Source organism: Rhinoraja longicauda, chromosome 24, assembly GCF_053455715.1.
Source record: "Rhinoraja longicauda isolate Sanriku21f chromosome 24, sRhiLon1.1, whole genome shotgun sequence".
NCBI classification, from domain to species: Eukaryota; Metazoa; Chordata; class Chondrichthyes; order Rajiformes; family Arhynchobatidae; genus Rhinoraja; species Rhinoraja longicauda.
The window spans coordinates 24,074,438-24,101,453 of NC_135976.1; the positions used below are offsets into that span (position 1 = coordinate 24,074,438).

At 44.1% G+C, this 27,016-nt stretch overlaps 2 protein-coding genes across 6 annotated transcripts in view; one reads left to right on the top strand and one right to left on the bottom strand.

The window, feature by feature from the left end:
- The window catches only part of LOC144605481 (choline/ethanolaminephosphotransferase 1-like), a 37,740-nt gene extending 31,410 nt beyond the window's left edge, over window positions 1-6,330 (top strand). For both annotated transcript variants that reach the window (XM_078420791.1, XM_078420790.1), the window contains exons 6-8: window positions 296-454; window positions 1,123-1,248; window positions 2,966-6,330. In XM_078420791.1, coding sequence (XP_078276917.1) covers window positions 296-454; window positions 1,123-1,248; window positions 2,966-3,103 — 423 coding nt within the window. In that variant the 3' untranslated portion in view covers window positions 3,104-6,330. The remainder of the gene's footprint in view (window positions 1-295; window positions 455-1,122; window positions 1,249-2,965) is intronic.
- A 1,798-nt stretch (window positions 6,331-8,128) lies between these two features.
- LOC144605311 (synaptonemal complex protein 3-like) overlaps window positions 8,129-27,016 on the bottom strand; it is a 57,716-nt gene continuing 38,828 nt past the window's right edge. For 3 of the 4 annotated variants that reach the window (XM_078420432.1, XM_078420431.1, XM_078420429.1), the window contains exons 7-9: window positions 22,102-22,200; window positions 9,863-9,967; window positions 8,129-8,435 (exon numbers count right to left, since the gene is read on the bottom strand). In XM_078420432.1, the coding sequence (XP_078276558.1) occupies window positions 8,382-8,435; window positions 9,863-9,967; window positions 22,102-22,200 (258 nt within the window). In that variant the 3' untranslated portion in view covers window positions 8,129-8,381. The remainder of the gene's footprint in view (window positions 8,436-9,862; window positions 9,968-22,101; window positions 22,201-27,016) is intronic. The other variant, XM_078420433.1, reaches the window with a different exon arrangement.

The following is a 27,016-nucleotide window of genomic DNA, read 5'->3' on the forward strand; positions in this document are numbered from 1 at the left end:
TCCACATTTATCACCTGCTACTGGCCATGCTGAAAGTAATATCCTGGGGAGAGAATCATCAGATCAAATACAGGAAGTGAATTGTAATCTATATTTGTGTGAAAAAGCAAAGAAATGGATGGGAATTGAGAGAGCGCAAGAAGACCATTGGTATGATGGCAATTGAAGATTTTCCCTGATTTCATGTTGGTGTTTCCTGTCACAGCTGGGCCTGATTATGTATTCTGTGCCCAGTGATCACATATGGACAAGCGTTCACTGACCACTATGTTAATCATGGATTTCTGTTTTCCAGGGTACGAGTGTCCTGTCACCATTCCTGCACATAGGAACAGTTATAATACTGGCTTTAATGATTTACAAGAAATCCACCAGCCGGCTTTTTGAGAATAATCCCTGCCTCTACATCCTTGCTTTTGGCTTTGTCTCTGCAAAAATAACCAATAAATTAGTGGTAGGTATCCTTTTGTGTAGCAGCAGCCCCAACACTGAACCACATCCCTGTAACATGCAGTAGTCAACAGCCTGTAATGACATCACAGGATGTTGTTGTAGTTTTAAGGCAGTGGCTGCCCTCATTGAAGCCTTGACTTTACAACCTCAATCCTCTGTAATAGTAGCTTGCAACTGAAATGTGTGATTATTTTCAGCCTGTTTTGCCTTTTATATTCTGCTTGGCACTTTCATCTCTAAGTTGGCAGGGGTCATGGATTCAACTTCGAATTCAGTACTTGGCCCAACATATTGGGCAGTTGCCTGGCAAAAAAACTGTCAGAGGTGTTGAATTTTGACTGGTCCCCGTCCATGTTGAAGTCTCTGTCATCCTTGTGAAGTTCAAGGATATTCTCTGCCTTGGCCCATATTTGCCCCTTACATAAAAACCCAGCTATCCTGATCATATTTGCTGCTGTTTGCAAAATTTTCCATTATGCACATTATCTGCCATGATTCCTAAGCCACGAAAGTGGTTAAATTGCAAAAGTGGTTCCAATGCCATTTAGGGCAATCTGGAGGAGGTTATTTAACTGGAGGCATTGATTGTGCATTAAGACGTTTGTTCAGCCAAGTATTATTTCAAATCCATTCTAGGGGCAGTGAATAGATTTCCCCTTGTATCCTTAGGTGGCTCACATGACGAAGAGTGAGATGCACTTGCAGGACACTGCTTTTGTTGGCCCAGGACTCCTCTTCCTAGACCAGTACTTCAACAGCTTTATCAGCGAGTATTTGGTGCTCTGGATTGCTTTGGTAAGTCGTATGTATTGGTAGCCAGTCACCTGTGCTATCTCAACTGATGTTTAATTCGTGACTGTCAGATATTCTTTAAAATTATTGGGGCACAGGTCAAAAGGATTATCCCAGTAGATGCAATTACCTATTGTCCCCTCAATGTAGACAGGCAATATCCTGTATCTGAGACTGGGTGAGTGTTTTATGATGTGAAGCTATAATATTAACAGCAGGTAGACACAAAATGCTGGAGTAACTCAGCGGGGCAGGCTGCATTTCTGGAGGGAAGGAATGGGTGAGGGTTTGGGTCGAGGCCCTTCTTCAGACCTTGTTATTCAGATATTAACAACAGCCCCACCTTGGGACTGCTGCAGCATGAGGTGGATGGAGCGGGTCAGGACCTGTTGTTCTCTTGGGCTGTTCACCTTCAGACGCCAGGCGTTTCTTTCACAGCCCATGAGTAGAGCAAGATGATTACTTGGACGAGGGAGTTTTCATTTGTTAGATGGTTATATGTGGTCATCTGCACGTTTTATTATGTTTTTGCTGCAAATGGAACAATGCAAAATCTTACCTGTTTCCATAAAGGATCATGTGGTTGGAGGACTGCAGTGAGTGTCAGGTGTGGGTGGGACCTTTTTAATTGAACCCTGCACTGGTATGGCACTGATGTTGTGTAATTGTACCTTGGACTTGGTACAGGAGTGTTGTTTTGTAAATGGACCAAGTCTTGCTGAATGGAATGTGTTTTGCAATTGGACCAGAGATTGGTGTGTGGAAGTTTTGTAATTGGGCCAGGGCTTGAGACAATAGGTGGGAAACAGTGTGGTACCAGTTTAAAATATTGAAACAATCCCCAACAACATAGGCTGCTTGTTTGGTATCCTGTCCACTTCTTGAATTATCAATTCCTGCCACCATTAGCACATAGTGGCTCCTACAAAATATGTTGTGATATCTCACCTTGGCAATTCGTAACACTTCCCAAACCCATGATCTCTGCCACTGATGGAATGGGCGTTCTGTGCCCTGCAATACCACCACCATCTGTAGGTTCCCCCCTCAAGTGCACATCATCCTGACCTGGAAATATATCACCAGTCCTTTAACACCGAGTCTAAATTCTGGAAGGTCCTACCCTAACACAGGGAAGATTCTCGCTAGGAGTACGGTAGTTCAAGACAGTGTCATAAACTCATCAAGCCATTGGTTAATTCTATTTAAAGAGTGCCAGTTAGGGAGGGATGTGTGTTGTCAGATCAATGACCCATGGCAAAGTAATTGTGCAGTAAGCTTAGGAAATCTAGCACCTCCAGTTGCTTCCAGCCACAGTAGTGATTTTCAGTGTTGCTGTGTCTCCTTTGAATGGCTCATCTGGAACAAAACACCAATTCCACTGATGGATGGTCTTTGGTCTCAATCATAGAGAATACTTTTTGTGTGAAGCTATGATACTCTTATATCTTGTCTTTAATACGGTGAATTAAAAATGAATGATGCTCTGGGTGTGAATAGAATTGATTCTAGTAGGGTGCTCTGTGACAATTCTTTATAAAATTGATTACCTTGAGATTGTACATGCCATTTGAATGTACTTTGCAGCTACAGAATGAGTGGGCACCATCTTCGAGAGCTCAGGTTCTGAAGGGGATAGTTTGTATCAGTCCCACAGTTGTTGTGATTGTTGGGCAGCTGTTCTGTTCCCACTGACTGTTCTCTCTTCTATGACCCTCAGGTTTGGTCCCTCTTTGACCTAATCCGTTACTCTGTAGGTGTCTGCAATCAGATCGCATCCCATCTTCACATTAACGTCTTCAAAATCAGTTCCATCTCCTCGCCAGTCAGCACCTTGGAGCATAACCATCATGAGTGACTTGACTACTGTGCTTGATGAAGCACCCCCAGGCTGTGACTGAGGAAATGTACATAGAGCAAAACACCGAAATGGGAAAAAAAGTGAACAAATTATTAATTTATGGTTCAATCATTGTGTGCACTTTTGCTTTATTTAAGCCTCAGTTTCTGAATGAAGTCTATCACTCCTAAATTAGCAGACTGTGGAAGGAACTGATTTGCTGCTGCATGCATGTCGCCGTGTAATGCTGACAGGTCAAGAAGGAATGTGGTCTTGTCCAGGGCCAAGATGAGCAAACCGAGTATGCTCGGTCTCATCAGCCCTTTTGGTCGGGCAGCTGAGTATCCACTGGCATAGTACAGTGCAGAGGTTTGGGGCGTGAGTTAATTGAAATTCCTACAAGTTAAGTATCTTGTGAAAACCAGATGAGCCATATTGCAGGTAAGGACTGCAAGGGATTTGGGGGGAGGGGGGAGGGTGTGGGCTGCTTTGTGCCAAGCCAGATTCTCGCTGTTGGCAGTTGTGAGGTGAGTAAACTGCATGCAGAGTGTACTTTACAAAACAAAAATAAAATGGTTCTTTGGGGATATAATCTGATGGGGGTGTTTCCTGATGGGGGTGTCAGCAAGCCACTAGCGCCTCTGGATTAAAGTTTTGCCATGCACTATTTTGTAGCATATGTCCTAATTACACCAGTAAAGCTGTATCAGATTCTGGTATTAACTGCTTAATCATACAGAACTGTAATTAAAGGGGCCTTGTTTGTGCTGAGCTGCCACTTTAAGGAGCAGTAAAACGAGACTTTTGTTTGCTATATTTTTTACACGCCAACATGTAAAGGAGTACATAGCCAGGAACTTTTGTGTCCACTTTTAACAAAGTGCTTTCACTTCCCACAAAAAATCACCCTTGTTTGCATAATTACCCTACAAGAGTGAGCCTGTCACTTCCTGACTTATTCTGAACGCTATTCCTCATGAATCGGATCTTTCCAACCTTGTCTTAAGCTTGTGCTATCACCAAAGGAGCAAATCGGTAATATTCATTGAGGAACTGCAAGGAACAGCTTTATCTTTGGGAAATTCTTCAAATAATTCAACTTACTTCACAGGGTATCAAACTAAGAGATAAATGTTCTTCCTTGATTAAGGCTTGCTGTGCACTGACTCTAGAATACTTTATTGGCTTAAACAGTACTGGAAAACATGCACAGAAACTGCATTAGTGCCTAAAGTTTGTAACTTTATGGAAATGAGAGAATGACATGCTGGACAGATGCTGGGTTTAGCCTGGTTCCATGCACCCATTCATTGACTGTACAAGATAAAGTGCTCCTTCATTCTTGTGGGTAAATGATTCAGGACCTTTGTATCATAAAATAATCTCCACAATGGGACTGCAGTTCGTCTCCTGTTATGGAAAATAGTTTGCCTGCCTGAGTTTCATCTGTCAGCCTTTGCATCGCAGCTGAAAACAAGCTTGGCCTTCAACTGTTTGGTAGTTGTCCAGTTACCAATAGCATGTTTCAGAACTCACTGAGACGTGCTACTCTGGTATGGACGTGAATATCAGCTGATGCTGAAACATCTAGGGACCGCACTAGTTTTTTTCATTTGGAAATAGACAATGAATATAATCGTAATGAGAGTTTTAGAAGGAAGACATGGCTTCTCACGTTTGATACACGCCCCACAATCGGTCTTGAGTAACTTGGGTTCTGTTCCACTAAGTATTTCCAACTGTTTGTCCAGTAAAGTGCTGAGCAATTCTGGGATCAGTGTCAGGGATGGATTTGTGCTACTGTACATTAGACTCTGCTGCCTTGTGTTCTTTGGCTGTGTGGAAAAGCAGGACGTGACCTGAATAATCAGCTGCGATTCGTTGGTTTTACCATTTGGTACACAGCAAGCATTTTCACTGGCATCAATCAACAATTCTATTCTTCTGTAGTGCTGAAAGTCTGGGCTACTGTGATCAGAAAAAGCTGTAACTCAGTGCTTAATCCAGCCTGCAACCAAATGTTTTCTGTAGCAAAGGATTAGTGCTCTAAAATTAACCTATACTTCCTATACTTGCACACATGCAACTTTTCCTGAGAAATATTGCTATATGCCATTTAATGTATTTTGTTTAGGAAATGCCATATAACAGGATAAGGAAAATGGCAATAAATGAAATCAAAATTGTCATCTCGGGTGACCTAGAGAATTTTGTAAACTCCTGTGAATCTCAACAATGGAGATTTTTTATCTGATTTCACAGTAGTTTGATTGATGGGGATTTCAGTTTGCTGGTAATAGGTGGGTTTTTTGCATTGATAATTATTTCCACAGAACATTTTTTGTCAAATAGATAATTTCTTGAGCATTGGCTGCTCCTGGTATTATGAATAATACGGGGATTGGGGATGAGTACCACATTCATCCTTTAAATTAATCTTGAGACTTGAGAGATTTTAAATGAAAGCAAAGGATTTGTTTCAACATGAATTAACATCCTGAATTGGGGGTGGGGGGGTTGGCTGCTGTGCACATAAAGCCAGTTCACACATGAAAATGCCCAAACTATGCAAGAATCTGAAACTAGTTACTCCTCCTAGCATCAGTACTTTTTACAATGAGTTGTCATTATTCAACAAAAGTGTTATGAACGGATTCCTGACAGTATTTTATACTTTGTGCAAGGTGTAGGGCTGCCTTGCAATGTTTTCAAATGTACAGATAGGAAGAGGGTGTGGGCTTGCTTGTGAATATCTGGGTTCTTCCTAACATTTTGTGTACTCTAACTTTCCAATCACTTTGATTGTTAGCAGTGAGAATGGGGTCCTGACCTCACTAACCCAATGACATCCCACCATTTCTTAACACATTTCCAGATCCCAGATATGATTTACAGAATGAACCAAAGCATTTCTTGCCTTTAACCCTTTTCTTGAGCTTAATTGTTTCTGAAAGAGGAGTCGTAACTGGAAAAATTCAATCCAATTAGTTGTAATATAACAGGAATACTCTGCTGAATGGAATAGTAATAATCCAATGAGCAGATCCTTTTATTGACCATCCATATTCACTTGGAGCAACTGGATATAATGGAGATATAATTGTTTTGCACAAATCTTGTTTGTTTATGAAAATACAAGTAATTTCACCTAATTTTGCCTTTAGTGTAACTGAGCCTCTTGATTTTATTCTTGTAACTTTCTGTTCTTTCTAAATAAGTGCTGATGTAAATAAAGATTGCTTTATTCATGATAAATGTGTTTGTTGTGGTCATTCTATTCATTTGTATCTGGCTTTGGAGAAGTCTGAGAACCTTTGTGGCAGTAACATAGGAAGCTGGCCCAATGTCAGTGTCATAGAGTCACAGAGTGATAGTGTGCAAACAGGCTCTTCGGCCCAACTTGCCCACACGGGCCAACTTGTCCCAGCTATACTAGTCCCACCCGCCAGCATTTGGTCCATATCCCTCCAAACCTGTCCTATCCAAGTGCCTGTCTAACTGCTTCTTAAATGTTGGGATAGTCCCTCCCTCAACTAACTCCTCTGGTAACTTGTTCCGTACATCCATTACCCTTTGTGTGGAAAAAGTTACCCCTCAGATTCCGATTAAATATTTTTCCCTTCACCTTAAACCTATGTCCTCTGGTCCTCGATTCGCCTACTCTGAGAAAAAGACTGTTCATCTATCCGACCTATTCCTCTCGTGATCTTACACACATCTATCAGATCACCCTTCATCCTCCTGCACTCCAAGGAATAGAGTCACAGCCTATTCAACCTCTGCCTATAGCTCAGACCCTCTAGTCTGCAGACTTGCTAATCTTGCCGTGTATGTTCTCATCCAAATCAGTGATATAGATGACAAACAGTAACGGGCCCAGCACCGAATCCTGAGGCACACCACTGCTCACAGGCCTCCAGTCTGAGATGCAACCTTCCACCATCACCCTCTGATTCCAGCCATAAAGCCAATTTTCTATCTATAATTGTGAAAATAGGAAGTTCCTTTATGTAGCTTGGGGCAAAGTAAAGTTATAGATAAGGCAGCACCAGTGACCTGGGTTTGATTCTGACATTGGGCACTGTCGGTGTGGAATTTGTACATTCTCCCTGTGACCACATGGGATTCCTGTTGGTTCTCTGGTTTCCTCTCACAGGCCAAAGATACACCGGTAAGATAATTGGTGCAAATTACCTGCAATGTACATGACTGATGGGAGGGAAGAAGGAGATAGTAGTTGAGTGAGGGTAATTGGGTTACAGAATATTGGTAACAAAATAAAATTGCTGAGAGCCTGCATAGACTTGATGGGCTAAATGGCCTCCCATGTTGCATGGAACTGAATGAAAGTAGGTACCATGTTGAAAAAAGAATTAATCAGCGGTTCCCTATGTCCATATGATTCTAGTACTTCCCCACCTTGGGTTAACCGTAAAAAACATTTGTGGGAGCATGAGAAAACTAGACCTGAGTATTAGTCTGGCAGAAACCTGGTGCGTGCAAGATGGCAATTAAACTGAAGTTAGTGATGAGGAGGGAACATCTTAAAACTCTTGGGGTGGAAGAACACTTGGGCACCTAATAACCTACCTTTCCACCATGATTTTGCCTCTAAATAGCTTGATATTAAATTTTATTTGGTAATGGGTGTATTAGAGCAAACAAACTAAGAGCAGGAATAGGCAAAGCTTGATCATTGCTAATCTCAGTTCAGCATTTCTGTCTGTGTTGTAACCTATCCCTTTTGCTTTTCAAGCATCAACCTACCTTTGTCTTAATATTCAGATACTCCTCTCAGTGCCCTTTGAGATACACATTTTTGCCTTGTCTAAAGTCGGTGATCCCTTATTTTTAAACAGTGACTCATAGTTCTAGCTTCTCCCACATGAGGTATTGCCCTCTCCACACCACTTGGGCAAAACCCCTGGGGATCGTGTAAATTTCAATTGGGTCCTTAATTATTTCAAATCTGACAAAAAGATCAAATTCTGTTACACTTTTAATTTGACTGAACAATAACATTGCATGTGGAGGTTGGGGAAGAAGGAGGATGTGGACAGAGGTGCAAGCCATGAGACAGAGTAAACTATTTTTTTATTCTGGTTAACAACTTCAACATCATGACGAATCCTTAAAGAGCAAAACCTTTACTGCTATGATAAGTTGAAGGCATCTTTACAACCAAGCAGAACTTTAAGACTATAACGATAAACTGAGTTTGTTGCTGCAACATCACAGAAGTATTAATAGAATGGTTCCTGAGCATTGTGGAGGGTTTTCTGTTCACCAGATGAGATCACATCAGCATGGATTGTAGAGACTTTCGCACAGTGGCCATCTCCTGCTGTTGCTGCATGTTAGAGCAGATTTTTTTACAATAGATTTTAAACTGCATCCAAAAGATATCAAACTACATCTTAAATAGAGCAAGATCAATCCATTATCAAGTAAGTTTACATTAACTTGTGGCGCAGCAATGGAGTTGCTGCCTGACAGCAAATGCAGCGCCGGAGACCTGGGTTTGATCCTGACTACAGGTGCTGTCTGTACTTTCTCCCCGTGACCTGCGTGAATTTTCTCCGAGATCTTTGATTTCCACCCACATTCCAAAGACGCACAGATTTGAAGGTTAATTGGCTTGGTAAATGTAATACTTGTCCCTGGTGTGTGTAGGATAACAATGTTAATATGCGGGGATCGATGGTCGGTGCAGTCCCGGTGGGCCGAAGGGCCTGTTTCTGCGCTGTATCTCTAAACTGGATGTTAGAAGAGCATTTTAAATGGATGCATGGAGTTTGTATGTTTTCTCTGTGACATGGGTTCCCCCCGACATCCTGAAAATGTACAAATTAGCTAATGTAAATGGGAGAAGTTTGGGAAAATTTAAGGAATGTGAGAGAATAAAATACAAGGAAAAGTAGTGAGGGGAGGTAGGGTTGCTCTGAGCTGGCATGGGCGTGGTCCAAAGTGCTGGTTTTCTGAAGAGGATCTTGCTTTCTGGCTGTAAAATCTGCTTTTCAGTCTGGGATGAGTTAAATCTGGCTGAAACACAGCAATCCCGAAAGAAAGAAGTTGGGAGCTATGCTATTATCTTCTCCAGATTAATTTTAATGATCTGAATTGGTTTTGTGTTTCTGTTCAGAGCCTTAAAAAATAATACTTTTACTAAATATTTGTGAATTTCAAAGTTGTTTACAAACATTGGCTGTGCAGAGACCACACCAGAATAAGTGGCATGGACCAAATCTAATAACTGAAGATCTGTTGCATCCAACCAGACACATATCCAACTGACAAATACTCTTTCAGGACAACTCGCTCTGATTTCAGGATTGCATCTTTTGCTCACCAATTTCAGCCAACAAGAATTGTTCACATATATCTCGAGGTTCACTGCCTCACTATAATATGCATAGCCTTTTCAAATTACCAGCAGCAGAGCTACTTACGACGGTGCATATTAAGAATGGCTTAAGTCAGTTAGAAATCTGTAGACATACAAAGAGAATAATAGACATGGGAACAATGCTAACTTTCAGGTCAGAATTGGATTAATAACTGGAGGGGGAAAAACTTGGATGCAACGGGAAGGAACTGAGGTGTGTATTTGGACATGCTAATCCAGCAGGAGCTACACAGAATGAGCCTGCTGGCTGCCTCCTACGCTGTTTCACTCGAGATTTGTTGTTCATGCGGATATTGACAGGCATGCACTATATAAAGGTGCACTCAATAATCCACAAACATCTTGACATCACAGAATATTATACTACTTACAGTATCCATTAAAATCCTTTTCTGAAAAAGGGCCATCTCCTTGCGAAGCTCACTCTGCACAGCCGACTGCTGTTCTGTGTGACTCTTCTCCAACTCCTCTAAATTCTGGAAATAACATTAAGTTCATTATAGTTTCATCTACACACTTACAAAGTATAATGTGAGAGTTGTTGAGAGTGGAGTAGATGATTCAGGGGACAGACAAAGCAGGAATCCCCCTAGTCCTCACCTTCTCCCTAGTCAACTCGCTCCTTCCCACCCAAACCATCCCCTCCCCAGGTACTGTCCCCTGCAACTACAGGAGTTGCAACACCTGTCCTGATGCCGCCCCCCGCGACTCTGTCCAAACCCTGACACACTTGCACCTCCTCTAACCTCATCTACTGTATCCACTATTCCAGGTGTGGACTCCTATATATTGGCGAGACCAAGCGCAGGCTCGGCGATCGTTTCGCTGAACACCTTTGCTCAGTCCGCCTAAATCTACCAGATCTCCTGGTTGCTAAACATTTTTAACTCCCCCTCCCATTCCCACAGCTGCCACTGGAATCTATAAAAGGAGTTGGAATTCTGAGTTTTAAGAGATATTTGGACAAATATATGGATTGAAAGGGCTATAGGCAAACAGGACTAGTTCAATTTTCCAACGATTGGCATGGACTAGCTGGACCAAAGAGCGTGTTTCCTGCTGTATTGTTCTATGATGCAAAGAGCAGCAGTGGTATGAAACAGAGAATGTACAGTTGAGTTGATGAATGTATGAAGACACAAGGTAGAGAGTACAGAGGAGTCATTGCACCAAGCAGACGATACACATTGGAGATGTTTCAAGGTGACAAAATGCAGGGAGCATTTTACAGAGGTGACAGTGTATGGAGCTGATGATGTGTGGAGCACACACTGCTCAGTTCAGATGATGCGTGGAGATATTGCCAAAAGAAATTGAGAGAGTAGACAGTAGCCCAGACATTGGATAGCACATTGCTTATTTTTAATAGCACAGCATGGTTTAATTTTCATTGTACGTGAAGTGGTACTGATCTACTGAGCATTCAGGGTGAAATGGTAACAAAAGATAGTTATAGTGGGCCCTATCAATTGTGATTCACAACTGTGCACTGGGCCTTTTCCTGGCATCAAGCACATACCCAATGATGGTGTAGGTTGTGCAAAGTTTTATCCAGTTGATAAACACAAAATGCTGGATTAATTCAGCGGGTCAGGCAACATCTCCAGAAATGCTGCCTGACCCACTGAGTTACTCCAGCATTTTGAGTTTATCTCTGGTCTAAACCGGCATCTGCAGTTCCTTGTAATTACTATTTCCAGCTGTACTGACATAAACTGAAACCAGCTTCACTGCAAATATTGTGGAACAATCTCAGCTAGTTGTTGCTTTTCTTGCACACAGGACACTGCTAATATTGGAGAGGTGTGGTATGCACCCTGCTTCCGATGGAAAGTTCACTCAATCTGCAAGTTTTAATGGTGAATGTTTCTGGAAAGCGCATTACCGCTTCATCCTGAGGGAGTGACAACATCAGACATCCACAGTGGCTTATGCTGCTTAGATGGATGAATCTTGAGAAACAATGGGTGCCCATAATTCCTTCGCTTCTCACACCAGCACAATCTACAACTGCAGCAGATGCAACAAGAGACACGCCAGAACTGGGATTTCTCTGGAAAGTCAGAGGTTGAGTGGAAACTTGATAGAAGTATATAAAATGATGAGAGGCATAGATAAGGTATAGTCAGAACCTTTTGCCCAGGGAGGAATTGTCATGGACCAGAGGAAAGAACTTCAGGTAAATAGGGCAAAGTTTAAAGGAGATGTGTGGGGTACGTTATTTTGTTAAACAGAGAATGGTGGGTGCCTGGAATGCACTGCCATGTATGGTGGTAGAGGTAGATACCATAATGGCATTTAAGAGGATTTTAGATAGGGAATGGAGGGATGTGGATCACATGGAGGCAGAGGAGATGGGTTTAACTTGGCAAGATGTTTGCCACTACCATTATGGGCCAAAGGGCCTGTTCCTAAGCTGTCCTATTTATTCTATGTTCTATAAGAAATACCAGTAATCCCCTGTAGGTGAGATTTTGTTCGCTGTATGAGTGGGACATATCAAAGTAGATGGAGAGATTTGAAGACAAAGGAGACTGCAGATGCTGCAATCTTGAATAAAAAACAGGATGCTGTAAGACCTCACTGGTTCAATGTCTGGAAATAAAAGGTGTACGTCAATATTTCAGGTCAAGGCTGCATTGGAATGGAGAGGGGAAAGATTGCAAATATGTAGCAGTATTTGGAGGGTTGGTGATAGGTGAATAGATGTAAAGATTTCATTGCTGTCTGCTCTACAACCTTGCCAATGCTGCCAGTGAAAGAGGAGCAAGGAGACCCCGATCCTGAGGGCCATAAAGCTGCGAAAACCAAGAAAAATATGAGGTGCTGTTCCTCCAATTTGCACTGGACACTCTGACAAGGAGGCCTAGGACAGAAAGGTCAGTGTGGGAATGGGAGGGGGGAGTTAAAAATGTTTAGCAACCAGGAGATCTGGTAGATTTAGGCGGACTGAGCGAAGGTGTTCAGCGAAACGATCGCCGAGCCTGCGCTTGGTCTCGCCGATATATAGGAGTCCACACCTGGAATAGTGGATAAAGTAGATGAGGTTAGAGGAGGTGCAAGTGTGTCAGGGTTTGGACGGAGTTGAGGGGGGAGGCATCGGGACAAGTGTTGCAACTCCTGTAGTTGCAGGGGACAGTTCCTGGGGAGGGGATGGTTTGGGTGGGAAGGGGCGAGTTGACCAGGGAGAAGGTGAGGACTAGGGGGATTCTGTCCCTGTTACGACAGGGGGGGGGGAGAGGGGAAGCAAGAGCGGATGATGGGGGTGGAAGGCGAGGACTAGGGGGACTCTAGATCTTGCTCCCCCCCCAGTCGTAACAGGGACAGAGTCCCCCTAGTCCTCACCTTCCACCCCATCAGCCATCGCATGTAGCACATAATCCTCTGACATTTTCACCACCTCAAACGGGATCCCACCACTAGCCACATCTTCTCATTTCCACTTTCCGCAGAAACCATTCCCTCTGCAACTCCCTGGTCAACTGGTCCCTTCCCACCCAAACCATTCCCTCCCCAGGTACGTTCCCCTGCAACCGCAGGAGATATAACACCTATATATATCGGCGAGACCAAATGCAGGCTCGGCGATCATTTCGCTGAACACTTCCACTCAGTCCGCCTAAACCTACCTGGTCTCCCGGTTGCTAAACACTAACTCTTCCTCCCATTCCCACACTGACCTTTCTTTCCTGGGTCTCCTTCATTATCAGAGTGAGGCCCAGTGCAAATTGGAGGAACAGCACCTCATATTTCGCTTGGACAACTTACACCCCAGCGGTATGAACATTGACTTCTCTAACTTCAAGTAACCCTTGCTTTCCCTCTTTCCATCCCTCCCCCTTCCCAGTTTTCCAAACAATCTTACTGTCTCCAACTACATTTTATCTGTTTGCTTTGTCATTATCTTCTCCCAGCTAACAATGATCTATTCTACATTTTCCTTGTTCGCCATTTTCTTTGCCCTGTTTTCACATCTTCACACTTCCTTATCAATGTATCTCCCTCCCCCCTGACGTCAGTCTGAAGAAGGGTCTCGACCCGATTCCTTCTCTCCAGAGATGCTGCCTGTCCAGCTGAGTTACTCCCACTTACATGAAATGATCATTTCAAAGCACATAATAGGGTACAACAGATGAAGTCTCATGGTAAAGTATTCTAAGTCAGACATTTCCAAACTATTGGATGTTCAATATAGAATCATACTTCTTGTACAATGTCAGCAAATCCTGTCACTTTCAATTCATGTGACATTTCTCATTGATCTGCTTCTCATGTACATCTCTCCCTCAGTTTTGGGCATGATAAGCATTGTTCGAGCAGTATAGGCAAGGGATAACGATCATGAGGTTATATTCAACTTCGGGTGGGTTTAAACTAAAAATGGGGGCGTGGAGTCAACAACGTGAAAGCATAGCCATGCAGCTAACGGGGAAGAGTGCAGGAAAGGTCACATTAAAAACTAACAGGGCAGGATGATGGAACCCAATGCAAGGAGACAGAGGGCCATACAAGGAGGACAGAAGCAAAAGCTAGAAGGGAGATAAGAAAAACTTACCTGAAAGCTTTGTGTCTTAATGCGAGGAGCATTTGAAATAAAGTGGATGTATTCAATGCGCAGTTAGTAGTTAAGGGATATGATCGAGTTGGGATTACGGAGACATGGCTCCAGGGTGACCAAGGCTGGGAGCTAAACATGCACAGGTATTCGATATTCAGGAAGGATAGACAGAAAAGAAGAGGAGGTGGGGTGGCATTGCTGGTTAAAGAGGAGATTAATGCAATAGCAAGGAGAGACATCAGCTTGGATGCTCTAGAATCGGTATGGGTAGAACTGCGAAATAGCCAAGGGCAGAAAACGCTTGTTGGCGTGGTGTACAGACGACCAAACAGCAGTAGGGAGGTTGGGGATAGCACTGTCCCTAAATACCACCAAGACCAAGGAACTGATCATCAACTTCCATACGTCACATAACGGAATACGCCCCAATCTTTATCAATGGGGACAGCGTGGAGAGAGTGTCAAGCTTCAAGTTTCTGGGCACTCACATTTCGGAGGACCTAACATGGTCCAATAACACTGCTGCGCTGGTCAAGAAGGCACAGCAACGGAGGCAGAGAGGAAAGCTCTTCAGCGGGTAGTCCATAGAGCTCAGAGGACCATCGGAACACAGCTACCAGCCTTGGAGGGCATCTACAACACACGATGCCTCAGAAAAGCCACCAGCATCCACAAAGACTCTTCACACCCCTGCAACAGTCTGTTCGAACTCCTTCCATCGGGCAGACGATACAAGGCCTTCTACGCCCACACCTCTAGACTCAGGAACAGCTTCATCCCCAGGGCCATAGCTACTATGAACCAGTCCTGCTGAGCCGGATGGTCACAACACACAGTGATCCGGCACAGATCTACTTGCACTTTATTCTGTCTTAAAACTGTTAGTTTGTTTCGTTGGGTTGTTTAAATTAATACTAACTAGTTAATTAAATTATTGCATCGTATGGGAGGCGCATTCCCAATCTCGTTGTACCCCTGTACAATGACAATAAAGATATTGTAGGTGACGGAGAGTGCTTGATCGGCAACGGCGGCCCGGGCCCAACCATAGGCGGCGGGGGGCCGAGAGGTGGCAAACAGGGCGCCGCTGGCGGGACAAGTGCGGCGGCCACAGGCCGGCCCCGGCGCGGAGGCTGAGCCACCGACACGGGGAGGTCCTGGTCAAAATGGGCCGGCTTCAGCCGGGATACCGAAACGAGCTCCTGGCGATTTCCCACCTGCAAGGTGAAGGTGACAGCCCCTCTTTTAAGCACCTGGAATGGGCCCTGGTAAACCGGCCGAAGAGGGGGGCGGTGGGAATCTTTCCGAAGGAACACGTAATCGCAGTCCCGCAAGTCCGACGAGACGTGGACTGCCGTGCTTCCGTGCCTGGAGGTCGGGACTGGAGCCAGAGAACCCACCCGCGCCCGGAGGGAACCCAAAACCGACGTGACGGACGGCGGCAAGGCGGGAGCGGAAGGGAGAATGTCACCCGGCACCCGCAGGGGCGAACCGTAGACGAGCTCGGCCGAGGATGTGCATAGCTCAGCCTTTGGGGCCGTACGAATGCCGAGGAGGACCCAAGGCAGCTGGTCAGCCCAATCGTGGCCGGTCAGGCGAGCACAGAGGGACGCCTTCAACTGCCGATGGAAGCGCTCAACCATCCCGTTGGACTGGGGATGATAGGCGGTGGTCTGCTGTAAGCGAGACCCATACAGCTGTGCCAGCGCGGCCCAGAGGGACGAGGTGAACTGGGCTCCCCGATCCGTGGTGATGATAGCCGAGACGCCGAAACGGGCCACCCAATGCAATGCCAGGGCCCGTGCACAGGAGGCCGCCGAGGTGTCCGACAACAGGAGCGCCTCCGGCCAACGTGTAAACCGATCAACCACCGTCAGCAGATGAGTATAACCCCTAGAATAGGGCAATGGACCCACCAAATCCACATGGATGTGGAAAAAACTGACGGGGGAACCTCGAATCTCTGGTATGGGGGCTGGACATGGCGATGAACTTTGGAGGTCTGGCACGGAATGCATGTCCCTACAATATATTGTATTGTATTGTATCAAGCAGGACATTAGGGATGCGTGTAGCAAAGGTACAGCAGTTATCATGGGTGACTTTAACCTACATATAGATTGGGCCAACTAAATTGGTAACAATGCTGAGGAGGATTTCCTGGAATGTATTTGCAATGGGTTTTTAAACCAATATGTAGAGGAACCGACTAGAGGGCAGCCCATCTTAGACTGGATATTGTGCAATGAGGCAGGATTAGTTAGCGATCTTGTTGTGCAAGGCCCCTTGGGCAATAGTGACCATAATATGGTGAAATTCTGCTTTAGGATGGAGAGTGACGCAGTTAATTCAGAGACTAATTCAGGGTCCTGAACTTGAATAGAGGAGACTTTGAAGGTATGAGACAGGAATTGGCTAGGATAGACTGGCAAATTATACTTATAGCGTTGATAGTGGAGATGCAATGGCAAAGATTTAAAGACAGCATGGATGAACTCCTGAAATTGTTCTTCCCAGTCGGGCAAAACAATAAAACTAGGAAGGCGGCTCAACCGTGGCTGATGAGGGAAGTCAAGGATCTTGTTAAATCCAAGAGGCAAATTAATTGGCCAGAAGAAGCAGCAAACCAGAGGACTGGGAGAAATTTAGAATTCAACAGAGGAGGCCAAAGGGGTTAATTAAGAGGGGGAAAAAAGAGCATGAAAGAAAGCTTGCAGGAAATATAAAAACTGACTGTAAAAGTTTCTTTAGGTTTGTAAAAAGGAAAAGATTAGTGAAGACGAATGTCGGTCCCTTACAGTCAGAGACAGGTGAATTTATAATGGGGAAACAAGGAAATGGCAGAACAGTTAAACAAGTATTTTGGTTCTGTAAGTAGAATGGATAAAGGAGAGCCAGTGGATGTGGTGTATCTGGACTTTCAAAAAGCCTTTGACAACGTCCCACACAAGAGATTAGTGTGCAAAATTAGAAATTAGGGTATTGACATGGATAGAGAACTGGTTGGCAGACAGAAAGCAAAGAGTAGGAATTAACGGGTCCTTTTCAGAATGGCAGGCAGTGACTAATGGGGTGCCGCAAGGATCGGTGCTGGGACCCCAGTTGTTTACAACATATATTAAAGATTTAGACAAGGGAATTAAATGTAACATCTCTAAGTTTGTGCATGACACAAAGATGGGTGGAGGTGTGAGCTGCGAGGAAGATGCTATGAGGCTGCAGGGTGACTTGGATAGGTTGAGCGAGTGGACAGAAGCATGGCAGATGCAGTATAATGTGGATAAATGTGAGGTTATCCCGTTTGGTGGCAAAACAGGAAGGCAGATTATTATCTGAATGGTGTCAGATTAGAAGGGGAGGTGCAATGAGACCTGGGTGTGCTTGTACATCAGTCACTGAAAGTAAGCATGCAGGTACAGCAGGTAGTGAAGAAAGCTAATGGCATGCTGGCCTTAATCGCGTGAGGATTTGAGTTTAGGAGCAAGGAGGTCCTACTGCAGTTGTACAGGGCCCTGGTAAGACCGCACCTGGAGTATTGTGTGCAATTTTGGTCTCCTAATTTGAGGAAGGACATTATTGCAATTGAGGGAGTGCAGCGTAGGTTCACCAGGTTAATTCCCGGGATGGCAGGACTGACGTATGATGAAAGAATGGATCGACTGGGCTTGTATTCGCTGGAATTTAGAAGGATGAGAAGGGATCTTATAGAAACATAAAATTCTTAGAGGATCGGACTGGGCCGATGCAGAAAAATGTTCCTGATGTTGGGGGAGTCCAGAACCAGTGGTCACAGTTTAAGAATAAGGAGTAGGCCATTTAGGACTGAGATGAGGAAAACTTTTTCACCCAGAGAGTTGTGAATCTGTGGAATTCTCTACCACAGATAGCAGTGGAGGCTAATTCACTGAATGTTTTCAAGAGAGAGTTAGATTTAGCTCTTAGGGCGAAGGGAATCAAGGGATATGGGGAAAAAGCCGGAACGGGTTACTGATTTTGGATGATCAACCATGATCATATTAAATGGCGTTCCTGGCTCGTAGGGCTGAATGGCCTACTCCAGCACCTATGTTCCATGTTCCCTTTGGGGATCCTTTTGGGGATCTTATGCAATTAGTGCCAGAATGTGACAGATATGGCATGTCTTACTATTTTGTAATCATGTATTCCGAAGCAGTGTGGCTGCAATTCATCTGGGTAAAGAATCACTTCTCCAGCCAATAAAAGGCTTAGCTCCAATTCACATGATACCATTGTCATTAACAATATCTCTAGGTGCTGAATAGAAACATGCAGCAAAGACAGAACCTACCACACCAGTGAGATTTATTTCTGCACTATTAAGATATATTTGCTCTAATTAACAAAATATTGGTGATTTAAGATACATTACAATGGGGCCAAATCGTAACACCTTTCAGTAATGTTACATATCCTTATGCCATTCCCATTTGACAACTTTGCAGGTGGGTTGTATTATTATTTCTTAGTGCTTTGTCACAACGTCCCCAGCACAAATATGATCTGGCTGCTGGAAAGCTGCTTACTTTCCCTTTAAGTTTTTATAGATGACCTTGATGATTCCAGCTCTTGGTGGCTGATTTAAGCCTACTGTTCAAGGCTAATGAAGGAACAGTCAGGGAATGCTGGTTGCAGTGCATGCTGCTTGAGGTGAAATGCTGTCATCATTGTCCTGAATGTGCATATCAGATGACTTCAGGGGACTGGGTAAACATTAGTACAAACATCAAGTGGCATTCCGACTGCAGTACCAATCACAGAGAAGACAAACCATGAAGCAAACATTCTTAGAGAGGACAAAGCATGGAATGGGCAAAGCAAGACAATCTTAATGTGGACGATCATATAACGGACCATCTTTGAGTGGACACAGCATGCAGACACAGACTGACAATCTTAAAGCAGACACAGCATGGAGCAACCAACAAACGCACAATCTTAGAGTGGAGAAAGGTAGACAATCTTAGAGTGTATGCTTAGAGCAAAGTATGGAGCAAACTGTACTCAGAATAGGTGATAGAGTATTAGACTATTTGTGAACTAATATTTGTAGTGTTTCCTTTCATTCCTGCGCAGAGGGGAGCTTTGTATTATTATTTTTACAATATCAACAGTTCTTGGAGCAGTGCCATTTTATCAGGCATGACTGCTCAAGCTGTGCGTCAGCCATAGGTCAGTTGGTAATATTCTTGTCTCTGAGTCAGAAGATTGTGGGTTCAAGTTCCACTCCATACTTGAACAAATAACTCTTGGCTGACACACCCAATGCACACCCAGTTCAGCAATGAGGTAATATTGTACAACCAGAGGCACAACTTATCATTTGATAATTTAGAAAATGTATTTTTGATTCCAAAGTCTAAATATTAGTGTGAATTCTGATCAGCAATGGTCCGTACTAATCTTTGTATAACTCTAACTTTTCCACTGTGGATTTTCCACTGCTATTGTATTCCTTGACTCTGCGTTCACTGACATCTTTCTGTTCGGAGGTGCCACAAAAAAAGCATTTTGAAAATCAAACGTACATCTATTGAATTACTATTGTTGACCTCTCAATGGTGCAAAGGTACTTTGTCACATATACCTCGGTCCAGTGAAATTCCTTTTTTGCATACAGTTCAGTAAAAATCTTACTATACATAAGCATAATTATAACTAAGTGTAAGAGTGTAAGAATAGTAGATTACACTAATAAAAGAGTTGCCACTCTTTTGTACTGCCTCTTTATTTCTGGTGTGATCTTGTACCCTTTCAAGTTCAGAGCCGTTAAAAAGGTGAGTCTTATTTTGGCCATAAAGGCCTGTTATCGTTTCTTGTCACAGGAATTTTTGCATCAATTTATTCTCAACTATTTTCTCTCCATCTAAACCCTTTCCAGCATCAGCAACCCGCCTTGGAAGGATGCAGAGGTTCTGATGCAAGGTTTCAACCTGAAACATCAATTATCACTTTGGCTCCACAGGTGTTCCCTGGCCCACTGAATTCCTTCAGCAGTTTGTTTTTTGCTCTAAATTCCAAAACATGAGGTCTCTTGTGTCTGCTTGCAAAAACATTGACTCCCTTCCACCTCAGATGCAATCTGTCTTTCTTGACAAGGTCCCACCTATCACAGAAGTAATCCCAGTGATCCAAGAACCTGGTCGACATTTCAGGTAGTGATGCATGGTTTCAACCCAAAGCATTCCCTTCCGGTCATTCTCTTCCATTCACAGATACTGCTCAACCCAGTGTGTTTATCCAGCAGTCTTTTATCTCTATTGATCCAAGAACCTAAAGCTCTCCCTCTTGCACCAGCTTTTTAGCCATCTTCATGTTCATAAGTCATAGGAGCAGAAGTAGGCCATTCGGCCCTTCGAGTCTACTCCACTATTCAATCATGGCTGATCTATCTTTCCCTTTCAACCCCATTCTCCTGCCTTTCTCCCATAACCCTTGACACCGTCCCATTTCTATCCTGACTAGCACGTGGCACAGGGAGTAATCCTGAGATTACGATCCTAGAGGTCCTATTATCCTTTGCTTTCTGGTTACTTCCCAATTTTTCCCCACATTTTTCCCTCTATATCCCTTCCAATATTTTACGTGATCAATAGACTAAATGGTATTTGGTAAATTGTGACTGATCACTTGAAATTATATTTTTGTCTTCCCAAATGCTAACTTCTGCCATTATGTTATTCTTTTTAAGAAGCCATACTTTATCTCCCTTTCTCACTCATATTTCTCAGACATAATAGGCCATTCAGCCTTTCAAGTCTATGCCATCTCTCACAGCAATCTCTGTAACCTATTTTGCCTCACATACCCAGAAACTCAACCCTAATTTTCTGACTTCTGAGGGTAATTTACAGTAGCCATTTAACATACCAGCACCTTTGGCTTGCGGGAGGAAACCAGAGCATCTAGGAGAACCCTGCCCAGTGCAACTTCCATACTGCTGTGAAACAGCAATTTTTTCTGCTAAGCCACTGTGATTATTTTTACTACTCTAACTTTCTTAAATATTTTATGGCCTGCATAGTACTGTTTTTTTTTCTTCCTGTAGCCATGCCTACGTCTAGTTCTTGCCATCACATGATTGCTTCCAGCTCCTTTTCTTAATATGTATCATGCTATATATTTTAATAGGACATCCTGATGCCTTGTCTTACAGACTCTTCTACTCTATACCTCCCACCTCGACTCCATCCAAGGACCTCAACAATCTTTTCAGGTGAGACAGAGTTTCACTTGCACCTCCTCCAACCTCATCTACTGTACCCGCTGTTCCAGGTGTGGACTCCTTTACTGAGACCAAGCGCAGGCTCGGTGATCGCTTCACAGAACACCTCTGCTCAGTCTGCCTAAAGCTACCTGATCTCCCGGTTGCTAAACACTAACTCCTCCTCCCATTCTCACACTGACCTTTCTGTCCTGGGCTTCCTCCACCGTCAGAGTGAGGCCCAGCGCAAATTGGAGGAACAGCACCCCATATTTCACTTGGGTCAGCTTACACCCCAGCGATATGAACATTGACTTCTTCAATTTCAAGTAACCCTTGCTTTTCCTATTTCTCCATCCCTTCCCCATCTCAGTTCTCCGACTAGTCTTACTGTCTCCAACCACATTTTATGTTTGCTTTGTCGTTGTTATCTTTTCCCAGCTAACAATGATCTATTCTACATTTTCCTTGATCTCCATTCCCTTTGTCCTATTTTCAAATCTTACACTTCCTTATCTGTGTATCTCCCTCTCCCTGACATCAGTCTGAAAACGGTCTCGACCCGAAACATCACCCATTCCTTCTCTCCAGAGATGCTGCCTGTCCCACTGAGTTTTGTGTCATCTTCTATAACCACAGTTATAACTTTAAATACGGTACTAGTCAAAGTGGCCAGTCCATGCAGCAGTGGGGTTAGAAGAGAAACAGACAAGGAAAAGAATGAACACTTCCAATAAATACTATTTTGGACTGGCTTTCATTTATCATTTTTAAAAAAAGAATGACTTTTCTATCAATCATCTCTATAACCGGCCCTCTTCAAGATTTACCTTCAGAAACTGGTCAAACAACTGCTTGATGCTCTTCAGCCTTTGCCCCTGGACTACTCTCATCTGTTGAAAAAGCTTCTGTTGCTGCCTGAATAGGTTCTGCAGAAGAAATAATTCAAGAAGTTTATATCCCTTTGACTGTTCTCACATTTCAAGCAGCATGGTGCTCAGGATCTTGATAACATTAGGTCAAACACTGCAGCAAACCCAGTGGTTTACCAGCCTTGAAGATCCCTGTGGTGACTCCTCAACCCTGTTATGCAGGTCTCTGGGTAAATACTCACCATCCTCCAGACCTAAATCAACTCTTACTCCTTAAAGTTAAAACACTTCTCATGCATTGAAGTTTAGTCTACTAAAGCTACCACAATTATTGGATGAACCCCCTCATCATATCATATCATATCATATCATATATATACAGCCGGAAACAGGCCTTTTCGGCCCTCCAAGTCCGTGCCGCCCAGCGATCCCCGCACATTAACACTATCCTATTAACACTAACACTATCCTACACCCACTAGGGACAATTTTTACATTTACCCAGCCAATTAACCTACATACCTGTACGTCTCATTATAGACAATAGACAATAGGTGCAGGAGGAGGCCATTCGGCACCTTCAAATTTAACTATTTCAGTGATCAAGCTGTGATTTCTTACAAATTAATAATTGTAATTCACCTCCATCATCATGACTGGTCTACATCCCACCCCAGGCAGACATTCAGCTAGCACTGGAGGAGCTGCACACCATAGTAAAAATTTTTTTTAAAAAAAGGTGTGACCCACAGCTTTTCCTAAAACTACAGGGGACTCCAACAAGGCCAGTTTGAAGAAGTCAAATTACCATGAGCATGGGACCTGCAACATCAGAGGATCAAATACTCTCGACCATTATTACTCCATTACCAAAGATGCCTATTGTTCCATCCTTCACTTTGAAAAATTATGGCTGGGCTCCCTCCTCTGGAAAGGCAACGACTGAAGACCGCAGCTTCAATGAAGAGGATTGCGCAGAGCTCATCAGGGAAGGCAAAGGAACAACTCCACGACTGCTTGGCATCAGTAGATTGATGATGTTCAAGGACTGGACAACAGATCTAAATGAATATGCCTGGTTGTTACTGACTTCATAAGGAAATGTGTGGCGGAGTGTGTTTCTACCAAGACCATCTGAGTGTTCCCTATTCAGAAGCCTTGAATAAACCAGAATGTCTGTAATCTACTGAGAACCAGATCTCGAGCATTCAAGTCAGGTGTTAGAGGATCATCTCCACGGGAGATGAATGAGGAGGAGATAAGACTTTGCCTTCCATCACAGTGAGGGTATGCCTAGAGCAATCACTGTGATGGCTGTTTTGTGTAAAAAATTATATCTGTGTGTCTTGTGCTTTTTAATGTCTACTGCCGGACCCTGACGTGAGAGGACGCTGGCGTTGTGTATTCGCCGCTTTTCCGTCAGGATAGTTTGTCTGTTTGTTTCTATGTTAATTGTTTTTGTAAAGCGCTTTGAGCATGTGATAAGGCGCTATATAAAATAAATGGATTATTATTATTATGGATTATTATATGAAGTCCAGGATCATGCAACCTTGATACGGCCATCAGAAAGCAAAGAGACACTTTCAGTCCAAATTGGTAGATGAGAAAATGTGGCAGAACATGCACACCGTCACTACTTACAATGCAAAACCAAGAGGTAGCTCTAGCAACGGCAAGGCATCAATCCCAGACAAGCTTGTTGCTTCCTACACTCACTTTGAAAGAGAGAACATCAATGTACATTTTCACGGTGTCGCAGGGAGGTATAGGTCCCTGCGATACAGTAATCTCAGTCTCTGAGACCGAATCAGAACCTTCATGAGGGTGAGCCTTCTGAAATCATCCGGCCCCAATGGTGCACCTGGCCGTGTTCTTCAAATCTGCGTGGACCAACTGGCTGAAGTTTATGGTGATATCTTCAATCTCTCGTTACTAAAGTAGGAATAGGAATAGGAATACTTCATTGTCACACGTGACTAGGCACAGTGAAATTCTTTGCTTGCATACACAATGTATACAAATAGCAGCCACCGACAAAGTTACAAAGCACGCTGGCTCCCCCTTTTGTCCCCCCACAACAGATCCCCCACTCCGGGTCCCCATTGTCCTTTGTTCCCTCACCCCCTTATTGTCCATTTTTCTCCAAGGTTCCCACCTGCTTTAAGTGAACAGCAATAATACCGGTGCCACAGAAGAGTAAAGTGACATGCCTCAATGACTACCGACCGGCACTAATGTCCGTGGTGATGAAATGCTTTGAGATTGGTTATGATACATATCAACTCTTTCCTTCGTAATGACCTGGGCCCACTACAATTCACCTACTGCTACAATAGATCGTCAGGAGATGTGATCTCGCTGGCCCTCCACTCAGCGCTGAACCACTTAGACAATAAGAACATGTGCATCAGGCTGTTGTTCACAGAAGGTCACTGTTGTTCCACGCCATCATCCCCGTTAAACTTATCATCATCCCTATTTAATTGGATCCTCGAGTTCCCCATTGGCAGACAATAGACAATAGGTGCAGGAGTAGGCCATTCAGCCCTTCGAGCCAGCACCGCCATTCAATGCGATCATGGCTGATCACTCTCAATCAGTACCCCGTTCCTGCCTTCTCCCCATACCCCCTCACTCCGCTATCCTTAAGAGCTCTATCCAGCTCTCTTGAAAGCATCCAACGAACTGGCCTCCACTGCCTTCTGAGGCAGAGAATTCCACACCTTCACCACTCTCTGACTGAAAAAGTTCTTCCTCATCTCCGTTCTAAATGGCCTACCCCTTATTCTTAAACTGTGGCCCCTTGTTCTGGACTCCCCCAACATTGGGAACATGTTTCCTGCCTCTAATGTGTCCAATCCCCTAATTATCTTATATGTTTCAATAAGATCCCCCCTCATCCTTCTAAATTCCAGTGTATACAAGCCTAATTGCTCCAGCCTTTCAACATACGACAGTCCCGCCATTCCGGGAATTAACCTAGTGAACCTACGCTGCACGCCCTCAATAGCAAGAATATCCTTCCTCAAATTTGGAGACCAAAACTGCACACAGTACTCCAGGTGCGGTCTCACCAGGGCCCGGTACAACTGTAGAAGGACCTCTTTGCTCCTATACTCAACTCCTCTTGTTACGAAGGCCAACATTCCATTGGCTTTCTTCACTGCCTGCTGTACCTGCATGCTTCCTTTCAGTGACTAGTTTACCCTCGTACCTCATCTGTTCTCCCCGTATTGCCTTTTTAGTTAACTTTTGTTGCTCTTTAAAGGAGTCCCAATCCTCTGTCTTCCCACGCTTCTTTGCTATGTTATACTTCCTCTCCTTAATTTTTATGCTGTCCTTGACTTCCCTTGTCAGCCACAGGTGTCTCTTACTCCCCTTAGAGTCTTTCCGCCTCTTTGGGATAAATTGATCCTGCAACCTCTGCATTATTCCCAGGAATACCTGCCATTGCTGTTCTACCGTCTTCCCTGCTAGGGCCTCCTTCCAGTCAATTTTGGCCAGCTCCTGCCTCATGCCTCTGTAATCCTCTTTGCTATATTGTAATACTGACACTTCCGATTTTCCCTTCTGCCTTTCCATTTGCAGAGTAAAACTTATCATGTTGTGATCACTGCCTCCTAATGGCTCTTTTACCTCTAGTCCCCTTATCAGATCAGGATCATTACACAACACTAAATCCAGAATTGCCTTCTCCCTGGTAGGCTCCAGTACAAGCTGTTCTAAGAATCCATCTCGAAGGCACTCTACAAACTCTCTTTCCTGGGGTCCATTTCCAACCTGATTTTCCCAGTCTACCTGCATGTTGAAATCTCCCATAACCACCGTAGCATTACATTTGTGACACGCCAATTTTATCCACCCTATGTCGAGGCTACTGTTTGGGGGCCTATAGATAACTCCCATTAGAGTCTTTTTACCCTTACAATTCCTCATTTCTATCCATACTGATTCAACATCTCCTGATTCTATGTCACCCCTCGCAAGGGAATGAATATCATTCCTTACCAGCAGAGCAACCCCACCCCCTCTGCCCACCTGTCTGTCTTTTCTATACATTGTGTACCCCTGAATATTCAGTTCCCAGCCCTGGTCCTCTTGTAGCCATGTCTCAGTGATCCCTACAAATCATACTTGCCCATGACTAACTGAGCCTCAAGCTCATCCACTTTATTTTTTATACTACGCGCATTTAAGTACAACACTTTAACTTCTGTATTTACCTCCCCTCTCACATCGGTCACAAATGGCCCTGCCCTTAATCTCTTTTCCCCTCTAGAACTTCTGTTCCCATTCTTCCGAGAGTCTTCTGCAATATCTCCTGTATTCCCTTTAACCTCATCTTCATATTCACAATTTGTTAACCCCTCCCCCCCACTACTTAGTTTAAAGCCACAGGTGTCGCACTAGCAAACCTGCCTGCCAGAATGTTTGTCCCCCTGCTGTTAAGATGTAACCCGTCCCTTTTGTACAAGTCACCCCTAGCCCAGAAGAGATCCCAGTGGTCCAGAAATCTAAATCCCTGCTCTCTGCACCAGCCCCTCAGCCATAAATTCATACCCTCTATCTCTCTGTTCCTGGCCTCGCCAGCACGAGGTACCGGTAGCAGTCCAGAGATAACCACCTTCGACGTCCTACTTCTCAGTCTTTTTCCTAACTCTCTAAACTCCCGCTGTAGCACCTCCTTCCTCTTCCGCCCGACGTCATTCGTGCCCACGTGCACAACGACTTCAGGTTGATCGCCTTCCCTCACTTGGATTTTCTGAAGCCGGTCCGTGATGTGCTGAACCCTGGCACCAGGGAGGCAACAGACCATCCTCAAGTCCCTCCTGCTGCCACAGAATCTTCTGTCCGTCCCTCGGACGATGGA